This window comes from Capra hircus, chromosome 25 (assembly GCF_001704415.2).
Source record: "Capra hircus breed San Clemente chromosome 25, ASM170441v1, whole genome shotgun sequence".
In the NCBI taxonomy this organism is placed as follows: Eukaryota; Metazoa; Chordata; class Mammalia; order Artiodactyla; family Bovidae; genus Capra; species Capra hircus.
In genome coordinates, this window is record NC_030832.1 from 2095405 (window position 1) to 2122369 (window position 26965).

A 26965-nucleotide genomic window follows, 5' to 3' on the forward strand; every position below is an offset into this window, starting at 1 on the left:
GTCTCTTGTTGCTGAGCACAGGCTCCAGCATGTGGGCTTCAGTAATGGCTCCCAGGCTTAGCTGTCCCAAGTCATGTGGGATCTTCCCGGACCAGGGCTGACCGCTGCATTGCTCGACACATTATTAACCACTGGAGCACCAGGGAAGCCCCCGAAATTGACTCTTGATGGATGAATTCCAGCTACTCACCAGAGAAAGAATGAGAGAATATCAATCTGTTGCAATCGAAGGAGTTCATTGATCTTGGCAATAGTCTCCAACAACTCTTTGCATCAGCAAGAGACAGGCAAGCTTCATGCGCCCTCTGATAGAAGTCACACCTGCAAGCTCCAGTAGTTGGGAGAGGTGGCAGGGGTATGTGTTTGAGGAGGTATCCACCTGTGAGCCTGTGGTGCCTCTTGAGCTCACACGTGTGCACAGGCGTCCCTTATAACCATGCTCATGCACTGTGTGAAAATGTGCCTCCCTGTGCCCTTGGGCAACTCCCACCATCCCCCTCTTGACCAGATGAGCAACCATCTTTTCCTCTCCCACTTTGGGTACTGCTTCCTTGTGTCCCAGTCCAGATAGACCATCCATCTGGGCTCAAACCCTGGCAGCCTGCAGAGAGAAGGAAGGCCCCCAACTGGCAGCTTAACAGAAAAAGTGCCTTCTGCCCTCTGCTCCCTTCTCTGCACAAAGGCTGGTTGATATGTTTAGCACCCACCACCTCCCTGAAGTCAGCACCATGGACAGAGCTGCCTCTGGTCCTGGGTGGGGAAGAGGGGCCCCCAGAAATCCTGATTCTGTGAGTGAAGGGCCACAGGGGTTAGTGTTCTGGGCCACAGAGTTTCTGTCGGAACTCTCCCCGTGCCTCTGCACTGGGAACACAGCCCCAGGTGACATCTCCGTGAATGGACAAGAGTGCACATAAGTGGGCAACGAATGATGCTGGAAATTCAGAGATTTTTACTTGTCACAATTTTAGTAGAAATAGATGAAAAGTATTCTGAGCTCAGGCTTCCCAGGTGGCACTAGTGGTAAAAAATCTGCCTCCAATTCAGGAGATGCCGGTTTGATCCCTCGGTGGGGAAGGGCCCCTGGAGGAGGGCATGGCAACCCATTCCCATATTCTTGCCTGGAGAATCCCGTGGATAAGAGGGGCCTGGCAGGCTACAGCCCATGGGGTTGCAAAGAGTCGGACATGACTGAAGCCACTTAGCACACATGCAGTCAGAACTCACAGGTTGTGCAAAACCAGGTAGACAGTGTGCCTTTAATCCACAGTGTGCTGGCCCCTGGCCTAGGCACCTGATGTAAGTAGGCAGGTGGCAGCTGGACAGGGCCTCCACCCTGACACAGCCCCCCACACTACCACCTAGTGAAGCCAGGGTCCCCAATTCCTGCATTTCCTGAGAGAGGCTGTGCACATGCCAGGCCATGCTCTACGCCCCTTCTCCTTACCACCAAGTGGGAGCTTGGGTGCTCTAGCTTCTGCCCAGCCTGTCCTAAGGCAATGTATTGCCAGGAGCCAGCAAGGGAGATCCCACCCATGACAAGGTCATGCAAGGAGACCTGACAAGCAAGGCTTCAGGACTCTAGGGATTCCCTGGGCCGATCCCACCCACGACAAGGTCATGTGGAAGAAACCTGACGAGCAAGGCAGATCAGGACTCGAGGGACCCCCTGGACCTGTTCAAGCATCCACCCCAAAACCAGAGTCTGTCTGTCTTACTATTTTATGCCTTTCAGTAACTCCTCTGATACCAGTGGGGGGTTATCCCCGACCACCTTTCTCTAAAGAAAATCAGCTTAGAGCTCTAGTTAATAAATCTCCTGGGCAAAATAGAGTGTTCCAATCCAAAGCCCTCTGATGACTCTCTAACTTGCCTGACAGGTTTCCCTGGACTTTTACAACTATGCATATGATTGTTTACAGCCCCCCAACCGCAAGAGGCATGGAAAGTTTAAATAGAGCCTTTCGAGGAGTTAAAAATTACTAGAATAGAACTGGTTAAGGGTTTCATTGTTGAGCCAATGCTTGCTGCCAAGTTTTCATATCTTCCGTTGTGTACCTGGGAGTGCATTAATTAATATAGTTGAAATATAAGTAGTGGCCTTGATATTAACAACATTAAACTTTGAGTTAATAAATTCTTTCCTTGTTATAGCCCACTACACCTTTGCCCTATAAGAATGTAACTTTATTTAGTGCTTTCTGAGAGTGGCATCAGACTTTAGAAAGAACAACACTTTTAGGGAAAATAAGTTTTCTGGTTGACGGACCCTTATCAGAAAAGGGCCATAAAATGTTAATAGGCCTCCTGGCCAGAAGATGATGTAAATCACCTAAGACCTGCGTATACAGATAGGCATGCAGAAAGAACGCCTGGTCTCGATAAGGGTCAGGGCTGCTGACCCTGCATGACTTTGTATTTTCCATTATTCTCTACGTACAACATAGGGTATATAAGCTCCCTTTGAAAATAAAGTTACGGGTCTTGCACAAGCTTGGCCTCCCCGTGTCATTCTTTCTCTTTCTTTTCAGGCTAATTCCCTGGAGTGCAGGGGCCCTCTGAGTTCACTTTCCTTCCTGGGCTTCTAAGACCCACTCGAGAAGGTGCCCAAGGTGGGGGCACCTTCCACTATTTGAGAGGGTGCCTGCAGCCTACATGAACAATGCAAGTCCTATGCTGGGGCTTTATTGGCTTTCTGTGTAAATCAAGGAATATCAGCCTCTTTCTCTCCTCTATTTTCTTAACTGCAACATTCTTTCTTTATCTCTCTATATATCTATATATCTCTCTCACCACGCCATCACCCCGAGGATACCCTGGATCCAACCGGGGCTGGTCCTTAGTAATGCATCAGCACAGCCTGGGGTCCACTCCTTCTCTGGGCCAGTGTAGCTTCCCCTGTGGCGAGGACACCTCCATTCATGGAACTGGTAACTTATGGACAGGTCTGCCACTCCTAACCTTGGGCTATTGTAAAGTCTGCTCAAAGGAAAACCTGTGCCCCTGCCCAAAGGGGTAAGACCCCGGCATTCACCCTGGGTGGAGAAGGGTGTCACTGATATCTCACAACCCCTGTGAGGAGGGGCTATTGCTGCCCACATATAACCGGGTGGGGGGGGAATTGAGACACGTGGGGGACCTGAGCTCCCCAAAGGGGGGCCAGGGAGGAGGGAAGTGGGGGTTCAGACCTGACAGGCTCTGACTCCATGCCCATAGTGACCCCTCTGTTGAGTTCTGTGAACCTGCGGCTCTTCCCATTGGGCAGGGAGGCTGTGCAGACCATCCAGTCACAGGGAGCCTGGACCTGCTGGACCATGAGGCCCCAGATCCCCAGCCCTCGAGAAGGCCCCCACTACCTCCCAGACAAGGTGACCCTTCAGCCTGGCCCCAGGTGCTCTGGGGAGAACTGATGTGGAGCACAATTCTGACCTCTCCTGTCCTGGGGTCCTTGCTGTCAGTCATCCCATAGCCCATGGGGCCCAATTCATCCCCAGCTATACCAGACCCGGCTCAAAGGAAAGGTGACAGGCATCTTCCAGTGACAGGCCATGGAGGGCCAAGCCCAGGCTGTCTCTACCACCTGCCATAGGCCCTCAGAACTGAGCTGTCTGCTGCAGCTCTGAGGGTTAGAGGGGAAAGCCCAGGGCACACAAGGCTCTGCCCAGGCCTGAATGAGGCCCCGAAGTGGGTTCTGCATGAGGAGGGAGCCCTGAGCCCCATGAAGCTGCTGGGGGGCAGCTACGCTGAAGCAGCCGAGGGGTTGAACCCTGTTTGCTCAAACTGGGAAGGGCTCTCAGGACACCTCGCCACGGCTGAGGTCAGGGTCTGGTGCAGGGTCCAGACAGGAAACCCAGAGGTGACAGTAAAATGCCCCTAGAGTCACATGTTGTTTGTGGTGACCACGAGACCAAGGCAGTAAAGAGCATGTCCCCTCCCCCGGACGGCTCTGCGGATTCCCCCAGGAAGAGCTTTCCCCAGCTCCTTCCTGTCCCACTGGCCCCTCGACCGTTCCTCCTGCCGGGGGGCCACACGGCCCAGGAGGGTATAAAGGGCCCAGAGGAGGGTGCCCAGGCACGAGACTCCCGGCACCAGGACGGGACCTCAGGACTCCGCAGGCCCGGTAAGGCCCCGCCCCCACCAATCTTGGGCCCGCGAGGTCAGGGGAGGCCCCTCTCTGAGATGGGATGGCCTGTCCTCTTCTCCCCAGGAGCCTTTGACTCTCCAGCCAGAAGCCATGCTGCTGTGGCTGACCCTCGCCCTCCTGTGGTGCCCCACCTGCTGGGTACAGCATAAGTCTAGCTGGGGATCCCCCCCGCTCATCCCCCTGGAGGCCCCCCTCACCCCCCTCCCTCTGTCCCGGGGGGTCTGGGCCAGCCCTTGAGACAGACAGACTCTGCTCTCAGGCCTGTCCCCTCGTCTGGAGGGGCTGTGTCCTCCTCTGGGCAGAAATAGCCAACATGTCACTGTGTGTTTATTTTTTCCTCTTCCCCACCTGGTTCTTTCATATAATAGAGACATTAGGGCCTGGAGGAGGTACCTATTTCAGTACCTCTAGAGACTTCCAGACAATATCACCGGGATTTGAGTGTTCATAGGTCCTCAGAGCCTAATCAAGAGGTGAGTTGAGCAGGGCTTGGAACCCCTCACTGCATCCCAGCCCCTGCCCCAGTCTCGGGAACCTGGGGAGGGGGCTGGTCCCTCCTCCCAGCACCCTCACTGGGGTGCTGCTGTCTCCTGAGTCAGCTGGGGCCTTGGGGTCCTGGAGCCCCCAGCCAGCACCTTCTGTCTGGCCCTCTTCCTCTGCTCTTTCCTCCCCTGCACCCCAGCCCTCTCCCCTCCTCTCTCCTCCTGCAAGTCCGGCCTCTGCTTCCTGGGATGGCCGAAAGGGAGGGGTGCTTCTCCCCACTGCCTCCTTTCAACCCCAACTCAGCTCAACCAGAAATGGTCTCTCAGTCTGAGAATGCCTATGAGAAAGCAGAAGTTCTGCCCGGGTTAGGGTCAAAGAGAAAAAGAAGGAGGGTCAGAGTGGACCGCTGATTGAACACTAGAAGCGTAGAGGCAGCAAGCCCAGGGGCTCCCCCTAATGGTTGACTGCAGGCTCTGCTCAAAGTCTGGGGTAGATATTTGCTCTGCATTTACGGGGTTCCAGTGACCTGGGAAGAGGCAATGGGCCAGAGCAGCAGGCACTGTGGGGGCCAGAGTGTGGGCGAGGCCAGGTGAGGAGGTAGGCTCCAGGACAGGCACTGAGCTGGGGGAAGATCACAGATCGGGGTCACCTGCTTCAGGTCCCCCCACCTGGTCTAGTGCAGTGACTGGGGCTGCAAATGCTGGGCCCAGGGTCAGCTCCCCACTCTGAGCCGTGAGTCCACCTGCACCTCCTGAGGGTCACAGTGACTGGGCATCTTGAGGAGCTCTCCTGATGGAAAATCTCAGTGACTGCTCCACAAAATCACTCCCATTTTGCAGGTGAGAAAACTGAGACTGAAGAGCCTGGCTAACAAGCCCCAAATCACCAGAGCCTGAAATTGGCAGAGCAGGGAGACCTAAGACCAGGAAGCCTGTCTCGGGTCTCAATGTCACGTGTCACGGGCTTATGCGGCAGTGACAGGCTGCCCCCTTGCTGGTGATGGGAAACTGAGGACCTGGGATTTGGGGCGTCACCCAGATCCTGGACCTTCAAAGCTCCCCCTTCTTCTCAGTATCCAGGTGAGATACAGCTCCTCCTGGAGTGAGAAATACAGAGACCCAGGTGGGATAACTCAGGAGTTGCTCCTACAGCAGGGTGAACACATTATAAGAAGCCACTGCTCCTACACGAAATACCTTCAGTCTTTGCTCATACGCACTGACCTAGGAAGTTCATCCATTTTGAAAGAAAATCAGACAGCACTTTTGCTGCCTCCCGTGATGACATAGAGAAGGTACTCACCGGCGTCTATGGACAGTGTACGGTTCAGAGCATTACCCGCATCAGCTTTGACTGGAATTATCCTTCAAACTGAAGCAAACAGCACTTCAACCAAAGAGAAATGACTACTCCTGGGTCCCCAGGTCTGGGCCGTGGGTTATCCAGCCAAGGCCATCCGACTGATGGTGGGCACGACGCACCAGAGGCCTGAATCAGAATCCACCAATAAATCCAGCTTCTGCAGCGACAGTGGGTCCAGGGTGCTCCTTGGCCCGGGATGTGAACAAAGCCTTCTGAACTTGCGGGGACAGGGCCTCCAGGGTGGAGCTGCAAGAGAAGGCAGGAGGGGGTCCAACACCCCAGGGCTAGGTGATTCTGACAGGATGCAGGGCCTGCTTGTGCAGACCTCGGGCTGATCCCATAATCTCTGAGGATTTGGGGCTCCCAGAGGCCCCATCCCCGACTCACTGGTGCAAGGCCATCCAGGTAGCCTGAGCGGTTCAGGCTCAATTTCAGGATTCTCTGAGTGTGCAAAGCTCCAGAGAAGCCATTCAATCATTCACTCACTCATTCAGAACACGTATGGCAAGCCCTGGCTGGCTACGGGCTCCCTGGACTCTGGAGGAATGGAGGATGGGCCATGTCTAACCAGGGGCTTTCCGTGAGGAATGGATGCAGAAGCAGATGGAGCAACTGATTGTTCCATCTGCACTGATAAGGACAGGTCTAGACCCTGTACTCAGAGTTTATTTTCTTGGGCTCCAGAACCACTTCAGATGGTGACTGCAGCCATAAAATTAAAAGACACTTGCTCCTTGGAAGAAAAGCTATGACCAACCTAGACAGCATATTAAAAGCAGAGACATTACTTTGCCAACAGAGGTCCATCTAGTCACGGCTATGGTTTTTCCAGTAGTCATGTATAGATGTGAGAGTTGGACCATAAAGAACGCTGAGCGCCGAAGAATTGATGCTTTTAAACTGTGGTGTTGGAGAAGATTCTTGAGAGTCCCTTGGACTGCAAGGAGATCAAATCAGTCAATCCTAAAGGAGATCAGTCCTGGATATTCACTGTAAGGAATGATGCTGAAATTGAAGCTCCAATACTTTGGCCACCTGATGGGAAGAGCTGACTCATTGGAAAAGACTCTGAAGCTGGGAAAGATTGAAGGCGGGAGGAGAAGGGGATGACAGAGGATGAGATGGATGGATGGCATCACCAACTCGATGGACATGAGTTTGAACAAGTTCTGGGAGTTGGTGATGGACACGGACAGGCTCAGACACGACTGAGCCACTGAACTGAATTCAGGCACAAGGCCAGTAGAGGGTGTGCTTCAGGGAAGACTTCCTGGAGGAGGCAACATCTCAATTAAGTATAAAGGCTATGTGAGAGCTGGCCAGGTGGAGTTAAGGGAGGGAGGCCTTCCAGGCCAAGAGATCAACATGGGAATGACCAGAGCCAGGCATCCCCAGGACCCCACTTCTTGAAAGGCGGGCATCTGTTACAGCACGAAGGGAAAGGAAAGCAGCCCCCAGGCCTGGCACATTCTCTCAACGCCTCCATCAGACTGCAGCAGCCTGCCCCTCAGCCACGGTGCAGAGGCCGCCCTGTCCACCCTCAGCTCCCTGCCCGGCAGCCCTTGAGGGACAGGACTGCTGCTTCCCCGCTTGCAGCAGGAGACAGTGCAGGCCCAGAGGACACAGAGGCTCGGCCTGTCACACGGCACGAGTGGAGGAGTCGGGATTCAGGGGGAGGAGGTCTGGCTGCAAAGTCTGGACTCAGATCCCCAGACCCAGTGAAGCTTGCCTTACTGATCAACATCTCTCTGCAGTTCCCTCGCTGACGTGTTCCTCTTCTCTACTTTTACATTAATTATAAATGCTGGTTGCGTGTGGGAGAGGGAGTGTCAGGTCCTGGGCCCCACAGGGACCCCCAGAGAGAATCCTTGCCTTTGCCCAGGAAAGAAATCAAGAGCACTTCAGAGTAACAGGAGAGGTTTATTTGGGGAGATGCACACATCCTAGGCAGAAGGCGGTCCATCTCTGAAGCTGAGCGTGACACCAGGGCTCGGGGTTAGAGGTTTTTACAAACTCAGTCATTTCCCGCAGTAACAAGTGGTGGGACATTTTTGCTACTTCTGGATAGGGTGGGAATTTCCAGGAATTGGACCACTGCCTGTATTTTGGTTTAATGGTCACACTCGGAACTGTTGTGGTGAAGGGGGGTGATGTTCAATAATAAAGCGAAGGCAGAGTGAGCTAAAGTTAAGGACCCAGCTATTGTCAGAGTCCCCTTGGCTTCAGCTGGTCCAGCCTGTCTTCACTGCCTGCTGGCTGCCTCCCTGCTGTCTCAGTTGAGGGCTATTTGGTGGTTCTTAGCCTGGAGTCTGTGGGAAGAACTCAGGGATCCGTGACCCAGGATGAGGAGAAAAGCTCCCATGTTTTCACTGTCCTCTCCGGGCAGTTTCCGGTTTCCTCTGGTTTGTCAAGGCCCGGGCCCCCCTTTCACAGCGCCTGTGCCCTCGTCCCGTCAGTTACAGTTGCCCCAAGCCCTTGGCCGTGGGGTCTTTCCTCTGATTCCCATCTTCTCCAATCCTGGGTCCCATCTCTCTGGGGTTTCCGGCTAAGCTTGGATTGTGTGATCTTTTCCACATCTATTCCTATGTTGGATGAGGTTGGCAAATATCCTTATTGTGGGTAAATGCACAAATTATGAAATTCACCATTTAGCTCTTTTTAAGGAGAGCAACTCCGTGATTAAGCACATTTGCTGGTTTTGCAATATTGCTTGCTGCTATTCAGCTCCAGAGCCTTTCCATCGCCCCTCAGAAATCCCACACCCAGTACCCATTAAGCAGGAAGTGCCACTATTTTATCTCATTTATACAATCGACCTTAAAAATGCTTCTGTGAATATAAGTTTTCCATTTCACGCTCTCACGTCTGTCCAGATTTTGCTCGGAGATCTTGTCTACCTCGTCTAACGTGGTCACGTGACCCTCCACAGGGTGTCGACAGTCAGCTATAGTCTCTCCCCAGTTTTCCTGTTTCGTTTCTATTCGGCTTTATTGAAGTACCATTTACATGTAATAACACGCACGTATGTTAAGTCTGATGAGCTTTAGCAAGTGCGCACACTGACACCCATGCATCTCCCACCACTCTCGGATTAAGGAGACTTTTTGCCGCCCCTACACGGCACCTCGCACGCCCTTGGCATTTGGTCCCATCCCAAACTCAGCTTCCCTAATTACAGGTCTGCTTTTGTCACGGTGAGTCACTTTTGTGTTTTCTAAAATTCCACATCCATGAAATCATACGGTCTGCTCAAAGGAAAACCTGCGCCCCTGCCCACAGGGGTAAGACCCTGGCGTTCACCCTGGGTGGAGAAGGGTGTCACTGAAATCTCACAACCCCTGCGAGGAGGGGCTATTGCTTCCCACGTGTAACAGGGGGGCAATTGAGACACGTGGGTGACCTGAGCTCCCCAAAGCGGGGGCCAGGGAGAAGGGAAGTGGAGCCTGTAGGGTCTGAATCCCCCCTTCCCTGGTGCGATCTGGGCCAGGTCGTCTCTTGTCTGTGGAAGATGGGTTTTCTCCGAGGTCTTCCTTTTCTCATTGGATGTGTGAAATGTCCCTGCCACCTTGAAGGGGTGGTCCTTTAGTGAACAAGCTAATGCCTTTCAGGTGCACCTAAGCTGGCAGAGCACAGGCTCAGGAGCTGTGGCACACGGGATTCGTGGCTCCTCAGCCTGCGGGTTCTCCCAGACCAGGGACTGGATCCACGTCTCCTGCATCGGCGGTGGATCCCCTACCACGGAGCCACCCAGGAAGTCTGCGAGGGTTCCTTTTAAAGTCGAGGATTGAGAGCGCTGGGACGGGGGGGGGGGGGGGGGGTGGGGAGAGAGAGAGAGAAGGTAGGCTTACATCACGAGAAATTCTGTTCCCACGTGCTGCTTGTAGAAATGGGTTTCTCCTAAAGAGCTTTGTGTGTCTGCTATCAAGTTGCCTGTCATCTGATTTATTCCTTGAATGAGGGGATGAAGGGTGGGTGGATGGATGAATGGATGGAAAGATGGCATTAATCCTGCACCCAAGTGGGGCCAGGCGGAATGCCAGGTGGTTTAACAATTATCTGATTTGATCCTCACAACACCTTTCCAGTGAATGTTAATCTCCCATCATCACAGATGTGGAAACTCAGGCTGAGAAAGTGGAACGTCATTTGTAACAGACTCTGCTGTTTTTAGTAAGAACCACTAAGTGGCGCTCAACCAGCATGTAAAATGAAAATAAAGGTAGACAAGAATCAGGCAGTGTCTTCCCAGAGATGAGGATCCCTCTGGAAACCCTCTCTGGGTCTGGGGATCTCAACCCAGACTTTGCAGCCAGACCTCCTCCCCCTGAATCCCGACTCCTCCACTTGTGCCGTGTGACAGGCCAAGCCTCTGTGTCCTCTGGGCCTGCGCTGCCTCCTTCTGCAAGCCGGGAAGCAGCAGTCCTGTCCCTCAAGGGCTGCCGGGCAGGGAGCTGAGGGGGGGACAGGGCGGCCTCTGCACCGTGGCTGAGGGGCAGGCTGCTGCAGTCTGATGGAGGCGTTGAGAGAATGTGCCAGGCCTGGGGGCTGCTTTCCTTTCCCTTCGTGCTGTAACAGATGCCCGCCTTTCAAGAAGTGGGGTCCTGGGGATGCCTGGCTCTGGCCATTCCCATGTTGATCTCTTGGCCTGGAAGGCCTCCCTCCCTTAACCCCACCTGGCCAGTTCTCACATAGCCTTTACACTTGGCTCAGATGTTGCCTCCTCCAGGAAGTCTTCCCTGAAGCACACCCACCACTGGGCTTGTGCCTGAGCACAGGACACTAGACCTGTCACTCTCTATGCAGATGAAACCACCAGTTGTCTCCGTCTGCTTCTGCATCCATTCCCCATAGGGAGCCCCTGGCTGGACTCTTGGCCCATTCTCTATTCCTCCAGAGTCCACAGAGCTTTGTGCTGGCCAGGGTTTGCCATATGAGTTCTGAATGAGTGAATGAATGACTGAGGGCTTCCCTAAGCTCATACGCACTCAGAGAATCCTGGAATTGACCCTGGGCTGCATAGGCCACCTGCATGGGCTTGTAGAAGAGAGCAAGGGATGGGGCCTCTGGGACCCCCACGATCCTCCCAGATTACGGGATCGGCCCGAGGCCTGCATGGGCAGGCCCTGCATCCTGTCAGAATCACCCAGCCCTGGGGTGTCGGACCCCTCCTGCCTCCTCCTGCAGCTCTGCTCAGTGAGCTCTGCCCCAGAGGCCTCGTCCCCACGATCTCAGAAGGCTTTGTTTGCATCCCAGGCCAAGGAGCACCCTGGACCCACTGTCGCTGCAGAAGCTGGATTTATTGGTGGATTCTGATTCAGGGCTGCACTCAGGTCCCTGGTGACTTGTGCCCACCACCAGCCAGACGGCCTTGGCAGGGTAACCCACGGCCCAGCCCTGGAGACCCAGGACTGCTCATTTACCAAGCTTAGTTTCAGTTCCAAGCTATCCTGGAGTAGTACTTTCTTGATCATAGGTCAACTGTACTATTGGATAATCCCACTCAAAGCCGATGCTGGAGATGCCCAGAAGCTTATGCTGTCCGAAGACTCCAGTGAGCACTTTCTCACTCCCGTCAGGGAAGGCAGAAAAGCTCCTGCCACTCTTCTCTCCAAATGTGGCCTTACGCCCATAACTGGTGTAGATGACGAGGTGCCGGAGGAAAAGCCTGTAGGAGCCATCAACTTCTGTAATGTATTCACCAGGCTGCAGGACAAATTCCTGAGGGGTCCCACCTGGGGCTCCATATTTCTCACTCCAAGAGGAGCCAAACTTCACCTGGATACTGGGAGAAAGGGCGAGCTTTGAAGGTCCAGGGTCTGGGTGACCCGCAAATCCCCAGTCCTCTAAACACCACCCCCCTATGTCCAGCAAGGAGAGCCCATCACTGCAGAATAAGCCCCTGACATGACTTTGGTGCTTGAGTCAGACTTACTGGTCTCAACCCCTGCTCTGACACTTTCAGGCTCTGCGATTTGGGGCTTGTTGACCAGCCTCTCCAGGCCTCAGTTTGCTCATCTGCAAAGGGGGACTGATTTGGGGGAGCAGTCACTGAGATCTTCCATCAGGAGAGCTTCCCAAGGTGCACAGTCACCAGGACCCTCAGGAGGTGCAGCTGGTCTCACGGCTCAGAGCAGGGAGCTGACCCCAGGCCCAGTATTTGGAGCCCCAGTCACGGCACTAGGCCAGGTGGGGGCCTCAGGAGCAGGTGACCCGTCTCTGTGACCTTCCCCCACCTCAGTGTCCATCCCAGAGTGTCCCCTCCTCACTGGCCCCGCCCACACTCTGGCCCCCATGGTGCCTGCTGCTCTGGCTCATTCCTTCTCCCCAGCTCCCTGGGGCCCCGTAAATGCAGAGCAAATATCTACCCCAGGCCTGGAGCAAAGCCCCCATTTAACTTAACCATTAGGGGAAGACCTGGGCTTGCTGCCTCTACGCTTCTAGTGTTCAATCAGCGGTCCACTCTGACCCTCCTTCCTTTTCTCTTTGACCCTAACCCGGGCAGAACTTCTGCTTTCCCATAGGCATTCTCAGACTAAGAGACCATTTCTGGTTGAGCTGAGTCGGGGTTGAAAGGAGACAGTGGGGAGACGCACCCCTCCCTTTCAGTCATCCCAGGAAGCAGAGGCTGGACTTGCAGGAGGAGAGTGGAGGGGAGAGGGCTGGGGTGCAGGGGAGGAAAGAGCAGAGGAAGAGGGCCAGACAGAAGGTGCTGGCTGGGGGCTCCAGGACCCCAAGGCCCCAGCTGACTCAGGAGACAGCAGCACCCCAGTGAGGGTGCTGGGAGGAGGGACCAGCCCCCTCCCCATGTTCCCGAGAAGGGCAGGGGCTGGGATGCAGTGAGGGGCTTCCCGGCCCTGCTCAACTCACCTCTTGATTATGCCAGCAATACCTATAAACACTCTGATCCCGGCGATCTCATTTTCATTGTCTTTAGTTGTGCTGAAATATGAGCCTCCTCCATGCCCATACAGAGCTGTTCATGAGAGAACCAGGTGGGGAAGAGAAAAGAAAAGAAACACACAGTGACATGTTGTTATTTCTGTCCAGCAGAAGACTCAGCCCCTCCAGACAAGGGGACAGGTCTGAGAGCAGTGTTTGTGACAAGAGCTGGCCCAGACCCCAGGCCCTGGATGGTGGGAGGTGAGGGTGGTCTCCAGGGGGATGCTCTGGACAGGGGAGCCCCAGCCAGACTTACCCCCTGCCCAGCAGGTGGGGCTCCACAGGAGGGTGAGGGTCAGCCACAGCAGCATGGCTTCTGGCTGGAGAGTCCAGGGCTCCTGGAGAGAAGAGGACAGGCCATCCCATCTCAGAGAGGGGCCTCCCCTGACCTCGTGGGCCCAAGCACGGTGGGGAGGGGGTGTCTTACCTGCCTGCGGAGTCCTGTGGTCCCGTCCTGGTGCCGGGAGTCTGGTGCCTGGGCACCCTCCTCTGGGCCCTTTATACCCCCCTCCTGGGCCCTGTGGGCCCCCCTCCTGGAGGAAGGAGCAAAGGGGCCACCAGGGGGGCAGGAAGGAGCTGAGGGTGGGGGTTCTTCCTGGGGGAATCCCCAGCGCCATCCAGGGGGAGGCTCCCGGATGCGCTGTGTTTATTGTCTTGGCCCCGCAGCCGACGCAAACACAAGGAGACAATGACAGGTATTTCACTCTCACCCCTGGGCCTCTCCTCTGGGTGCCTGCACTTGACCTTGACTTCAGAGGTGGGGGAGGTGTCCTGAGAGCCCTTCCCAGTTGACCAAACAGGGTCAGCCTCACAGGGGTGCTTCAGGGTAGCTGCCTGCAGCAGCTTCACGGGGCTCAGGGCTTCTACCTCGAGCAGAACACGGTTCAGGGTCCAGGATCCCCCATGGTGACAAGGAGAAGGGGTGCAGAGCATGGCCTGGTGTGTGCACGGCCTCGCAGGAGAAGAGCTGGCCACCAGCAACCAGGGACCCTGGCTTCATCAGGATTGCAGTGCTGGGGGCCTATGTCCAGTGGAGGCTCTGTCTAGCTGCCACCTCCCTACTCATACCACGTGGCTAACCCAGGGGTCAGCACACTATTGCCTGAAGGGCAAGTCTCACCCTCCATGGGTTTATTCCCCCACCACTTGTGTGCTTAGAATACTGTTTACATTTTGATATGGTTAGAATAAATTTCCAGAAAATTTGCAACAGTCGGAAAACCCTGAAGTTTCAATGTCGTTGTCCATAAACACGTGTTATTTTTCATCATCTGGATACAGTCTGGGGCTGAGTCCAGGCTGGAAGTGGCACTGGGGAGCGTGTTCCACATACTTCATGACCTGGAAACATAAGATGTGTGGCCCTTCACCCACCACGTCAGGATTCCTGGTGGACCCCTCTTCCCTGCTTGGGAAGAGACCACTCTGTCCATGGTCCTGGCTGCAGGGCCTGGGGGGCTTCATACAACAACCAGCCTTTGTGCAGAGAAGGGAGCAGAGGGCAACTTTGTCCAGAAGCTGGCCCCTCCTCTGGGCCTGCACTGGCCCCCCTGGACAGGCTCCTTAGGGTTCAGGCCCCCCCTGACTCCTAGGCCCTCACCTGTCCTCCAGAGCTCTGCACACGCCCCCAGAGGCCTCCAGCCCTGTGATGCCTCTGGGCTGGGGAAGGGTAGGGCCAGCCGGCTGCAGGGGGCAGAGAAGCCCTCCCGGGGTCCCGGATCCTCCTGGGGAGGTGGAGACGCAGGAGGTCTAGGAGCCTGGCAGGTACAGCTGCTGGAGGAAGGGGCCCAGAGGAGGCACAAAGTGGCTTGTGTTCCTGCCCCAGCCCAGCGCCAGGCACTTTTTCTGAAAAAGCTGCCAGTTTGGGAGCCTTCCTTCTCTCTGCAGACTGCCAGGGTTTGAGCTCAGAAGGAAGGTCTGTCTGGCTGGGACTCCAGGAAGAGTACCTGGGGTGGGAACTGGAGGAAGAGTTGGCTGCCGGCCTGGACAAGGAGGGGATGACAGGACTTGCCTAAGGTCACAGAGGGTGCATTTTCATAGAGCACACGATTATTCGAGATGCACACACACGTGCATGCGTGCTCAGTGGCTTCAGTCATGTCCGACTCTTTGCAATCCTAAGGACCATAGCCCATCAAGCTCCTCTGTCCATGGAATTCTCCAGGCAAGCATGCTGGGGTGGGTTGCCATGCCCTCCGCCAGGGGATATCCCCGACCTAAGGATTGAACCCACGTCTCCTGCATTGGCAGGCAGATTCTTTACCACTAGTGCCACCTGGGAAGCCCACATATACACACACATAAGCTCAGTCAGTCAATCCTAAAGGAAATCAGCCCTGAATATTCATTGGGAGGACTGATGCTGAAGCTGAAACTCCAATCCTCTGGCCACCTGATGCAAAGAACTGACTCATTGGAAAAGACCCTGAGGCTGGGACAACAGAGGATGAGATGGTTGGATGGCATCACCGACTCAGTGAACATGAGTTTGAGTAAGCTCCGGGAGATGGTGAAGGACAGGGAAGCCTGGCGTGCTGCTGTCCATGGGGTCGCAAAGAGTTGGACACGACTGAGCAACTGAACTGAACTGAAGCTCAAAAGGCACCGCAGGCTTGTAGACACCTTCAAACACACACACCTGCCAGATCTCCCGACAACAGGAGCTTGCACAAGCTTCTCCACGCGTGTACACCATGCACTCATAAGCAGCAAGCCCTCGTCCCAGCGGAGTTCTCCTGCCCTGCAGACAGTCGCCTTCTTTCTGCGCCCTCCCAGGGCTGATGTAGCCAGCTCTCTGCTGTCTCTTTTACAAGGATTCTGATTCCATTGAAAGGGCCCCACACTAAGGCCCTCATCTCACATAAGGACTTCCCAAGGCCCCATCACCCAGCTTCCATCCTATTGGGGCAGGGCTGTAACATACGGATTTGGAGGGAGCCCAACTTTCAGTTCATAACCCATCCTGTGCGGACTCTAACTTATTTTCCTGCCTCTGTTTCCTGCTAATTGATATCTGTATCCAGAGGCTTGAGCAAATACAAATCAGTTTTTCTGGACAAGATACTTCAGAGTCGCAGGAGTGTCTTCTATCAGGAGGTGTGCGACGCTTGCTCATCTCTTGGTGATGGAGGCAGTTGCTGGACATCATTGCAAAGATCAATTTATTTATTCGATTGCACCATGGTGATATTCTATAATTCCTTCTCCACAAATAAGCTGCAAATTGTCTGTAAAGAGTAAATTTCCTCTTCTATTTAATTATCCTGAGGTACAGCTCATGTGTGACTGGAGCCCGGGTCTCCCAGACACAGGGGTGACGAGCTGCCTGCAGGATGGCGTGGCTCCACGTCCACTCCAAGGGGCCCGGACCAGCTCCGCCGACCTTGGCTCCTAGGAGGGGGTGGCCTCAGATGAGCCTCCTCTCAGCCATCTCCCTGGAAGGGCAGCACAGGAGCCCAAGAGGACTAGGGTGAGGGGTGGGCCAGGTACCATCAGTGAGGGGCCCGCCAGCCGTCCCCAGGCACCGCCGACCCCTGAGCAGGGTCTGCAGGAGGAGGGCTTGTGGGGCTGGGCGGCCTCCTGCTGCTTCTGCTGCCAGGTCTGCTGACTCCGAGGGGCCCCTCCACCCCTGCCCCACTCCTCCTCTGCTCTCCTGTGGGCCCTGGGTCTCCTGCTTCTCTCATCCTCCAGGGAACTTCCTGGATGTCCAGGATAGGGCTGCCGGCCAAGGCCCGGCCTGGGGGGCAGCAAGCCTGCTGGGGAGGGGGCAGGAGAAAGAATCAAGGAGGAGACCCGGAAGCCCCTCAGTGCAGGTGGGTCCCCTCTGCCCGGAAGGAGAACTGGGACTCGCCCTGTCCTTGCACTCCTGGCCTTCAAGACCAGGAGGGTGACCCCTCCTGCCCCGGCTGTCTGGTTTCCTCGGGGCCCTCAGGGACGTGCAGCCTCTGGGAAGGCCCAGCCCTGGATGTTCCAGCCAAGGGTCCAGGCCAGGGGCAAGCGTGTAGAAGACGCGGGAGGAGAAACAGAGGAGGAGACACGTCTGATGTGTGAGGCTGGGCCCCGTCTCCACCAGCCTGGCCCTCCAGGGTGCGGCCCCTGCAGGGAGGCCAGGAAGACTATGGGAGACCAAGAGTCCCCCAAGGACCGTGGCTGCGCACGTCAGCTGGGGACGGCCTCAAGGGGCAGGAGGTTGGGGCCCCCCTCACCCCCCAGTTGGGCGCCCTGGGGGTTACAGTTTCCTCGGGTGGGCGGAGGATGACCACAGGCTCTTCACCTCGCCCCCAGCACCTGCGTCTGTCCCACCTCTGTCCTGACTGATTGATTGATTTATGTGGTTGGGAGCAGCTGTGCTTTATTGACCAGGAGGTTGTCATCAGTGGGCTTCGTGAAGGGGGATCTCCACCCGGGGCCCTGGATGCAGAGCCAAGCACAGGCCAGGATACGGGGCCAGGGGCCTGTGTGCGCAGGAAGCTGAGCCGATGCTCCAGCTCTCATTGCCACCTATCTTCACTAGCCCCGACCCCAGCCCAGGACACCTGCTCACGGCTCCCACGCAGGGCCCCCTGCCCGCCCTGCCCCTGAGGTCGGGGTCCCTGGTCCCATACTGTCGATCTCCCTGGGCTAAGGTGACCAGGTCGGGACTGTGAGCGGGGAATCACGCTGCACGGGGCCACACCAGCCTGGTGTCTACACCCAAGACCTACACAGACAGGGTGGGCGAACCCTGGCAGGTCTCCCTCAAGCAACATCATTGCCCACTGCGCCCCTGCTGCAGCTGCTGGCCTTTCTCTTACTTCACAAGTGAACCCTGAGTGATGGCGTCCAGATTCACCTTCCGGGTGAGATTTGCAATTCAGGAGCCTTGGTGGTGACACAGAAGACGGTGAATCTCAAATGGATTTGGGAGTTCCCTGGTGGTCCAGTGGTTAGGACTCAGCACTTTTACAGCCAAGATCAGGCTCAAGCTTTGGTTGAGGGACTAAGAGCTCACAAGCTGTTCAACACAGCCAAAAACAGAAACTCCAACAAGCAAAAAAAAAAGGGGGGGGGGCTTTGAAGGAGACAGCCAGGCATTTGAGGCCCAGGGCTCACAGTGACTCTGGTGCGTCATGAGTCCTGATGTGGCGGAATCCAGAGTCGCAAAACACCTCGGAGGACACTCGGGACAGTGAAATACAGTTTATTATGCCAGCAGGTCCAAGGGGAATCAGTTCCCAACAAGCACCCTGACGTTTCTGAGAGGCCCAGTTTTATATCCCCCACTGCATGATGTTGGGAACCTCTTGTTGTATATGATTGAGTTTTACAGCAAGTCGGTGCTAGGAGAACAAACAATTAAGGTTAAAGAACGGGGAATAATGATTATGCATCAAGGGGGGATGTCTCCATGGTTAATCTAACAGGGGCAGCCTGACCTCAGCAGCAATCTCTGTTTGCCGTGTGTAGTGAAAGAAGTCTCCAGATCTGGTTTTCACCAGCAACGGTTTCCTCACTCTTGGGCAGGGCTCAGGCCTAGTCCACATCCTGTCTTTAAGACCAATGACAGGCTTCAAGATGGAGTCTCTCTTGCTTTCCTTGCACTGGCCCCAACACTGGGACAGCTGGTCATCACTGAAGGCAAACACCCCGCGTGGAGTGCACGTCTGTGTGTGTGTCTGTGTCTGTGTGTGTGTTTGTCTCTGTGTGTGTGTCTCTGTGTATATCTCTATGTGTGTCTGTCTCTTTGTGTGTGTCTGTGTCTGTTTGTGTGTGTCTGTGTTTCTGTGTGTGTGTCTCTGTGTGTCTGTGTATGTGTGTGTCTGTGTATGTGTGTATCTCTGTGTGTGTATCTGTGTGTGTGTGTCTGTGTGTGTGTCTCTGTGTGTCTGTGTATGTGTGTGTGTCTGTGCCTCTGTGTGTGTGTGTGTCTATGTGTCTATGTCTGTCTGTGTGTCTGTATGTCTGTGTCTCTGTGTGTGTGTCTCTGTGTATATCTCTATGTGTGTCTGTCTCTTTGTGTGTGTCTGTGTCTGTTTGTGTGTGTCTGTGTCTCTGTGTGTGTGTTTGTGTGTGTGTGTGTCTCTGTGTCTCTGTGTGTGTGTCTCTGTCTGTGTGTGTGTCTGTGTGTATAGTGCACGTCTGTGTGTGTGTCTCTGTGAGTCTGTGTGTGTGTGTCTGTATGTCTGTCTGTGTGTCTGTGTATGTGTGTGTCTCTGTCTGTATGTGTGTCTGTGTGTGTTTCTGTGTGTGTGTCTCTGTGTGTCTGTCTGTGTGTCTGTGTATGTGTGTATGTCTGTATGTGTGTACCTCTGTGTGTGTGTCTATGTGTCTATGTCAGTGTGTCTGTGTGTGTGTGTCTGTGTGTCCTGTGTGTCTCTGTGTGTGTCTCTGTGTGTCTGTGTGTGTCTGTATGTCTGTGTGTGTGTGTGTTTCTCTGTGTGGATCTCTGTGTGTGTGTGTCTCTGTGTGTGTATCTGTGTCTGTGTGTGTGTCTGTGTGTGTCTATGTCTGTCTGTGTGTGTCTCTGTGTGTGTATCTGTGTGTGTGTGTCTGTGTGTGTCCCTCAGACCCCACACTCTTGCCAGCAGCAGACAGCAGAGATTGCTCAGCTCCTGGGCTCCTTCTGCCCCCACCCCGCCTCCTGCTGTGTCAACAGTGAGTGAGGAGGAAGGAGCCCGAACCTCAGACCCTGCAGCCCGACCTTGGCCAGGATCTACCTCCAGCCCCTTTGTCCTCTTTCCCTGCAGCTTCCAGAGGGTGTTTGCAGAGGATTCGGAAGACTGACACTTGTGCTTATAGAACTCCACCCCAGCCCCGGCCTGGAAAACAGACAAGGAGGGTTCTGTTGGGGCCCGTGGGGGGTGTCCTGGGGGGCGGAGGGAGCCCCGCCTCCAGCAGCTCCTCTTGGCCCCTGGCTGCCCACTCCCCCCGCTGCATGGCTGAATATCTCTCAAGGCCCCAGGGCTGGCGGGCCCCCGCGCCCTGGGCGTCTGGCGGCCCAGGACGAGGCCCACCGCCCAGGGACAGGACAGGGGAGGGGCCGGGCGCTGCACTGGTCAGTGCTGCGGAGGAGAAACAGCTCACAGCGCACACGCGAGGACCCTGCACGGCTCAGCTGGGACATGGGTAAGGAAGGGGTTAGAGGCCCTGGAATGTTCCGAAGGCCGCAGGGCTGACGTCTGACCACAGACCAGATGAGGAGCAGGAACCAAGCCCAGGATAAGCCACCCCACCCCCCAGCCAGGACCCCAGGGCTCAGGTGTGGCATGTGCCTGGTCTCTGAACTTTCTAGGACTGCTGAGAAGGAGCTCACGGGCACCAGGCCAGCTCTGCCAAAGGCCTTGAGCGTCAGCAGGAACTCTGCAGGGAGCCCCGGGCCATGGGAGTCTGCAGCGTGTGGGCACGAGGGCTGTGGGGACACAGGAAGGGATATTTCTCCCCAGAGGGCACCAGATGGACCCTGGATGGACATCTGAATGTGGGGGCAGAACGGTGGGGGGTTTAAATCCCACAGCTCACTGGGTCAAGCACGTCAACTCTCCTGAAGATAGGAGAGGAATACCCCTCTGAGAGGTGCCGTGAGGATTAAATGAGATCACACTTGTGAAACCCCCGGGCATTAGGCCTGACCCCACGGGGGTTCAGGATCAATGCTAGTCTTCCATCCATCCATCCCTCCCTCCATCCACTACTGCAGGAATAAATCAAATCACAGAACTGCTCACACACACATGAAACTCTTCCGCAGGAGTAGCTTCCACCAGCAGCACTTGGGGACTGGCTCCTTTCTGTTGCAGAATTATAATTCCTTGCCTCTGACTTGCTAAAAGGGACATCGGTTTCAGTCCTGAGGAGACTGGACCCCTTTTCTGGTGCCCATCTTCTCTGGAGCTGGCAGCTGGGAGGGGGTTGCCTGCCAGTGTCTCCTGGTTGGGGAAAGGAGGGTCAGGATGGAAGGCTGATGGAAGGAGGTTGATGGAAGAGAGACAGGACTGATGTTCACAGCAGGCCCTGCCTTAGTCTGGGGAAGGCAGGAGACAGGAGGATGTGGAGGAGAGACAGAAGGATGTGGAGGAGAGCCAGAAGCCGGGGAGGAGGCGTGGGGCGGGGGGCAGGGTGCCAACTAGGTGGGGGGCTGTTGTGGGGGTTCATTGAGAAGCGCATGCCTGGGCACAGTCCAGCCACATTCGGGAGCCGGTTCTCAGGGATTCCTTCGTGGTTCCCACAGCAAACACCGAGGCATCCTCCAGGCTGAGCCCTGTCCCATGCAGTCACACGTTGGGGAGACGCCACCCGGGTCCTCAGCATTTCGGGTGATCCGCTTGCGAGGCTTGCACGGTGTGCCAGCCGGCGGCTAGCACCCGGGACCAGGGAGCTTGGGGGCCCCTGGAGCCACTGCCCTCGGGAACAAGAACCAGGCGTGCTCACCTGCGTGCAGAACCTTTATTCAGCGCGGGCACTCAGCGTCGCTCTGGCCTTGCAGACTGGTACCAGCCCGGGGTCACCTAGCCTCTGGTCCCAACGGGTGGTTGGAGCCCACCTGACTGCAAGGAAGCCCCAGGCAGGGGGCGGATCCGGGACTGGGCCTCGCTGGGTCCTGCTTCCCCGGGCGGGTCGTCGGCTCCGCAGTCACCGCAGCAGGCCGACTGCGCGGACAGCTTCTCAGGGTTGAATCCCTGCCTGAAGCTGATTCCCGAAAGGCAGAGGAGCGGGTGCGGGCGGTCAGCGGACTGACCGCTGGGAGGCGGGCGCGCGCGGTACCCGGCGGCGGCTGGCGCCCCTGCTGGTGCCGCAGCGCGCGTGTGGGAAGCGGATGCCCGCTGCCGGCCGCCGGCCGACGCCTCTAGCCTGTCCACTGCGGGGACTCCAGTCCAGGCTGCTGGGGGCTCCTGACCGAGGGCTTCAGTGGGCCCCAGACCCCAGCCGGACTCTGGGAGGGACGCAGACTCACCGGCCGCCCCTCCCTACCCTAGCACCCCCCTCCCCACTCCAGAACTGATGTTTGTTCTGAAACACCCAAGATGCACAGAGCTGGGGGGTTCGTGGGGAGGAAGTATTCAGGCAGGTTCTGCCCAAGGTGAGCTCCAAGGGGAGACACAGAAACAGCGGCCCAACACAGGCTGGCTGCAGAGAAAGTGGAGACAGGGCCCCACCCTTCCCTCACTTGGGTAGAGTTGCCTGAGCTCTTGGTAGATTTCCTGTGTAAATTACAAATCTAAACCCCTGCCCCTTCCATAGACTTGGAATAAGGTACGTGGATCAGGCCTCCAGACCAGGTGTCTGATCCCTGGTGACATCACTTCACTGCTTTTTTCCCCACAGTATCTTAAAGAACAGCATGGGAGAGGTTGATGACCTTGCCCAAGGTACTTTGGGGAGATAGTGGCCAAGGCCAGACAGGATCTTGGGGACAAGACCTGAGCCTGACCACCATTGCCACACGCCATCACCCTGGATCTGCAGAGACCCCGCTGAGCTCCAGGCGCCCTGCTCCTAGGTCTCTTCCCAGCACCCCTTTCCCTGTCCCTGGTTCTTGCAAACGTCCCCCAGCTAAGGGGTACATGCAGATCTCAGCACAATCCAATCCGCCTTCCCAGGGCATGGCACCGGAGGACAGCTGTCATTTACTCCACCCCCTGGGGACAAGGGGGAAGCCCGCCTGCGCGGGACTGGACGCAGAAGAGCTGCCAGCCGGCTAAGCCCTCAGCGAAAAGGACGCCAGGAAGCCGTGAAGACAAAGCTGGAGAGTCCCCTCCGCCATGCCTGAGGCTGGAGAAGCTCCGCTGTGAGTCTTGCTGCCTTTTCTGGATCCTTCCTTCTGCCCTCCCTGACCAGAAAGAAGGGAATGTCCTGAAAAGCAGCTGCACATACACCTGTCGACGCGTGCCTCACAAGCGTCCTGTGAACCCCTGTGACTTTATTACTCTTCAGGAAGAGACAGATCTGGGAGTTCCCTGATGGCCTAGTGACTGGGATTTCGCTATGAAGGTCTGGGTTCAATCCCTGGTCGGGGAACCAACATTCAAGCCTCAAGGCCTGGCCAAAATACAAAAAGAAAAAACAGAAACCCCCGAAAGGCAAATCTGCAAACAGCCAGAATTAAGAAGTCATGCTGAATGTGAAATTCAAGCTATCTGGGAGGACTGTAATTTACATGACAGGGTCACAGGTGATGTGAAAGAGTGGCCTGAAGTACCCTTTATACCAAAGGAAAGATGAAATTTCCATAGAAGACGATGAAAACATCAGAGCTTTCCGCCACATCTGAGTTCATGGATTCCTCCATTTTCCCTACAGACTCCAAGTTAAAACCACAAAGTGACCCTCCTGTGTGGACTATAGCCTGCCAGGCTCCCCTTTCCATGGGATTCTCCAGGCAAGAATACCATGGGATACCATGCCCTTCACCAGGGGATCTTCCTGACCCAGGATTCAAACCTGGGTCTCCACACATTGTAGGCAAGATTCTTTACCATCTGAGCTACCAGAGAAGCCCAAGTGACCCTCAATGGCATTTAAATTTAAAATTAGAGAAGAGGAACATGTCGGCGAGGATCTCCCCAAAGAGATGAGGATCTGCCTGGAAACCTTCGCTGGTCTGGGGGTCTGAGCCCAGACTTTGCAGCCAGACCTCCTCCCCCTGAATCCTGACTCCTCCACTCGTGCTGTGTGACAGGCCGAGCCTCTGTGTCCTCTGGGCCTGCGCTGCCTCCTTCTGCAAGCCGGGAAGCAGCAGTCCTGTCCCTCTAGGGCTGCCGGGCGGGGAGCTGAGAGGGGACAGGGCGGCCTCTGCACCGTGGCTGAGGGGCAGGCTGCTGTAGTCTGATGGAGGCGTTGAGAGAATGTGCCAGGCCTGGGGGGTGCTTTCCTTTCCCTTCAGGCTGTAACAGATGCCCGCCTTTCAAGAAGTGGGGTCCTGGGGATGCCTGGCTCTGGCCATTCCCATGTTGATCTCTTGGCCTGGAAGGCCTCCCTCCCTTAACCCACCTGGCCAGCTCTCACTCAGCCTTTATATTTAGCGCAGATGTTGCCTCCTCCAGGAAGGCTTCCCTGAAGCACACCCTCCACTGGGCTTGTGCCTGAGCACAGGGCAGTAGACCTGTTACTGTCAATGCAGTTGCAACAGCCAGCTGCCTCCATCAGCTTCTGTATCCACTTCCCATGGGGAGCCCCTGGCTGATCACTGGGCTCTTCATTTCTCTGGTGTCCAAGGATCCATCTGTGGCCTAGGCCTTGGCAAATGTATGCTGAGTGAGTGAATGGGTGAATGAATGATTGAGCGGCTTCCCCAAGCCCCTGCACACTCAGAGAATCCTGGAATTGAGCCTGGACAGCTCAGGGCCCCTGGATGGCCTTGCAGCAGAGAGCTGGGGTGGGGCTTCTGGGAGCCCTGAATCCGCAGAGATTATGGGAGCGGCTGGGGGCTGCATGGCAGGCCCTGCATCCTGTCGGAATCACCCAGCCCTGGGGTGTCGGACCCCCTCCTGCCTCCTCCTGCAGCTCTGCTCAGTGAGCTCCGCCCTGGAGGCCTCATCCCCACAAGCTCAGAAGGCTCGTTCGCATCCCAGGCCAAGGAGCACCCTGGACCCACTGTCGCTGCAGAAGCTGGATTTATTGGTGGATTCTGATTCAGGGCTGCAGTCAGGTCCCTGCCGCCTTGTGCCCACCACCAACCAGATGGCCTTGGCAGGGTAACCCACGGCCCAGCCCTGGAAACTTAGGAATGGTCATTTCTCTTTGGTTGAAGTGCTATTTGTTTAAGTATGAAGGATAACCCCATTCAAAGCCAATGCTGGTAATGCCCAGAAGCCTGTAGTGGCCGCAGACTCTGGTGAGCACTTTGTCACTGTCATCAGGGAAGTCAATAAAGGTGTTGCCATCTTCCTTCCCAAATGGGAACACCCTCCCTTGGTCCGTGTATATGACCAAGTAGCGGAGGAAATTCTTATAGGCACCGTAGATTCCTGTAATGTGTTCTTCCGGAAGCAGAATGAATTCCTGAGGGGTCCCACCTGGGGCTCCATATTTCTCACTCCAGGAAGAGCCATATCTCACCTGGATACTGAGAGGAAAGGGGAGATTTGAAGACCCAGGATATGGGTGACCCTCCAATCCCCAGTCCTCTAAACAGCTCATCCCCCAATGTCACCCGCAAGGACAGCCTGTCACTGCAGAATAAGTGCCTGAGCACGTGACTTTGGTGCCTTCCTGGTCTCAACCCCTGCGCTGACACTTTCAGGCTCTGTGATTTGGGGCTTCTTGACCAGCCTCTCCTGGCCTCAGTTTGCTCATCTGCAAAGTGGGACTGATTTGGGGGAGCAGTCACTGAGATCTTCCATCAGGAGAGCTTCCCAAGGTGCACAGTCACCAGGACCCTCAGGAGGTGCAGCTGGTCTCACGGCTCAGAGCAGGGAGCTGACCCCGGGCCCAGTATTTGTAGTCCCAGTCACTGCACTAGGCCAGGTGGGGGCCTCAGGAGCAGGTGACCCGTCTCCGTGACCTTCCCCCACCTCAGTGTCCATCCCAGTGTCCCCTCCTCACTGGCCCCGCCCACACTCTGGCCCCCATGGTGCCTGCTGCTCTGGCCCATTCCTTCTCCCCAGTTCCCTGGGGCCCCGTAAATGCAGAGCAAATATCTACCCCAGGCCTGGCGCAAAGCCCCCATTTAACTTAACCATTAGGGGAAGACCTGGGCTTGCTGCGTCTACGCCTCTAGTGTTCAATCAGCGGTCCACTCTGACCCTCCTTCCTTTTCTCTTTGACCCTAACCTGGGCAGAACTTCTGCTTTCCCATAGGCATTCTCAGACTGAGAGACCATTTCTGGTTGAGCTGAGTTGGGGTTGAAAGGAGACAGTGGGGAGAAGCACCCCTCCCTTTCGGCCATCCCAGGAAGCAGAGGCCGGACTTGCAGGAGGAGAGCGGAGGGGAGAGGGCTGGGGTGCAGGGGAGGAAAGAGCAGAGGAAGAGGGCCAGACAGAAGGTGCTGGCTGGGGGCTCCAGGACCCCAAGGCCCCAGCTGACTCAGGAGACATCAGCACCCCAGTGAGGGTGCTGGGAGGAGGGACCAGCCCCCTCCCCAGGTTCCCGAGACTGGGGCAGGGGCTGGGATGCAGTGAGGGACTCCAAGCCCTGCTCAACTCACCTCTTGATTAGGCCCTGAGGACCTATGAACACTCGAATCCCAGTGATATCGTTTTGGAAGTCTCTAGAGGTACAGAAATAGGTACCTCCTCCAGGCCCAAATGTCTCTATTATATGAAAGAACCAGGTGGGGAAGAGGAAAAAATAAACACACAGTGACATGTTGGCTATTTCTGCCCAGAGGAGGACACAGCCCCTCCAGACGAGGGGACAGGACTGAGAGCAGAGTCTGTCTGTGACAAGGGCTGGCCCAGACCCCAGCCCTGGAAGGAGGGAGGGGAGTGAGAGGGGCCTCCAGGGGGGTAGGGTGGGGGCACCCCCAGCCAGACTTACTCCCTGCCCAGCTGGTGGGGCTCCACAGGAGGGCGAGGGTCAGCCACAGCAGCATGGCTTCCGGCTGGAGAGTCAAGGGCTCCTGGGGAGAAGAGGACAGGCCATCCCATCTCAGAGAGGGGCCTCCCCTGACCTCATGGGCCTAAGCATGGCTGGGGGCGGGGCCTTACTGGGCCTGCGGAGTCCTGTGGTCCCGTCCTGGTGCTGGGAGTCTTTTGGCACCTGGATGTCCGCCACTGGACCTTTTATACCCTCCTGGGCCATGTGGGCCCCCCTCCAGGAGGAAGGAGGCAGGGGTCAGCAGGGGGCAGGAAGGAGCTGGTGGGGGTCTTCCTGGGGGAATCCCCAGAGCCATCCAGGGGGAGGCTCCCGGACGTGCTCTGTGGTTGTCTTGGCCCCGCAGCCCACACAAATACAAGGAGACAATGACAGGTATTTTACTCTCACCTCTGGGTCTCTCTTCTGGGCCCTTGCACTTGACCTTGACATTAGAGGTGGGGGAGGTGTCCTGAGAGCCCTTCCCAGTTGGCCTAACAGGGTCAGCCTCACAGGGGTGCTTCAGGGTAGCTGCCCGCAGAGCTTCGTGG

At 56.1% G+C, this 26965-nt stretch overlaps 2 protein-coding genes across 2 annotated transcripts; both read right to left on the reverse strand.

Annotated features, from left to right (window-relative positions):
* On the reverse strand, window positions 11272–13858 carry LOC102189536 (zymogen granule protein 16 homolog B). The gene is made up of 5 exons (XM_018039849.1): window positions 13665–13858; window positions 13353–13458; window positions 13182–13263; window positions 12854–12959; window positions 11272–11768 (listed from the first exon to the last, which is right to left on the reverse strand). The coding sequence occupies exons 1-5, from the start codon at window positions 13856–13858 to the stop codon at window positions 11429–11431; spliced, it is 828 nt and encodes a 275-aa protein (XP_017895338.1). The 3' UTR covers window positions 11272–11428.
* On the reverse strand, window positions 24653–26642 carry LOC108633841 (zymogen granule protein 16 homolog B-like). Its single transcript, XM_018039850.1, has 4 exons — window positions 26544–26642; window positions 26379–26460; window positions 26047–26152; window positions 24653–24965 (listed from the first exon to the last, which is right to left on the reverse strand). Exons 1-4 carry the CDS (start codon window positions 26640–26642, stop codon window positions 24653–24655), a joined length of 600 nt encoding a protein of 199 aa, XP_017895339.1.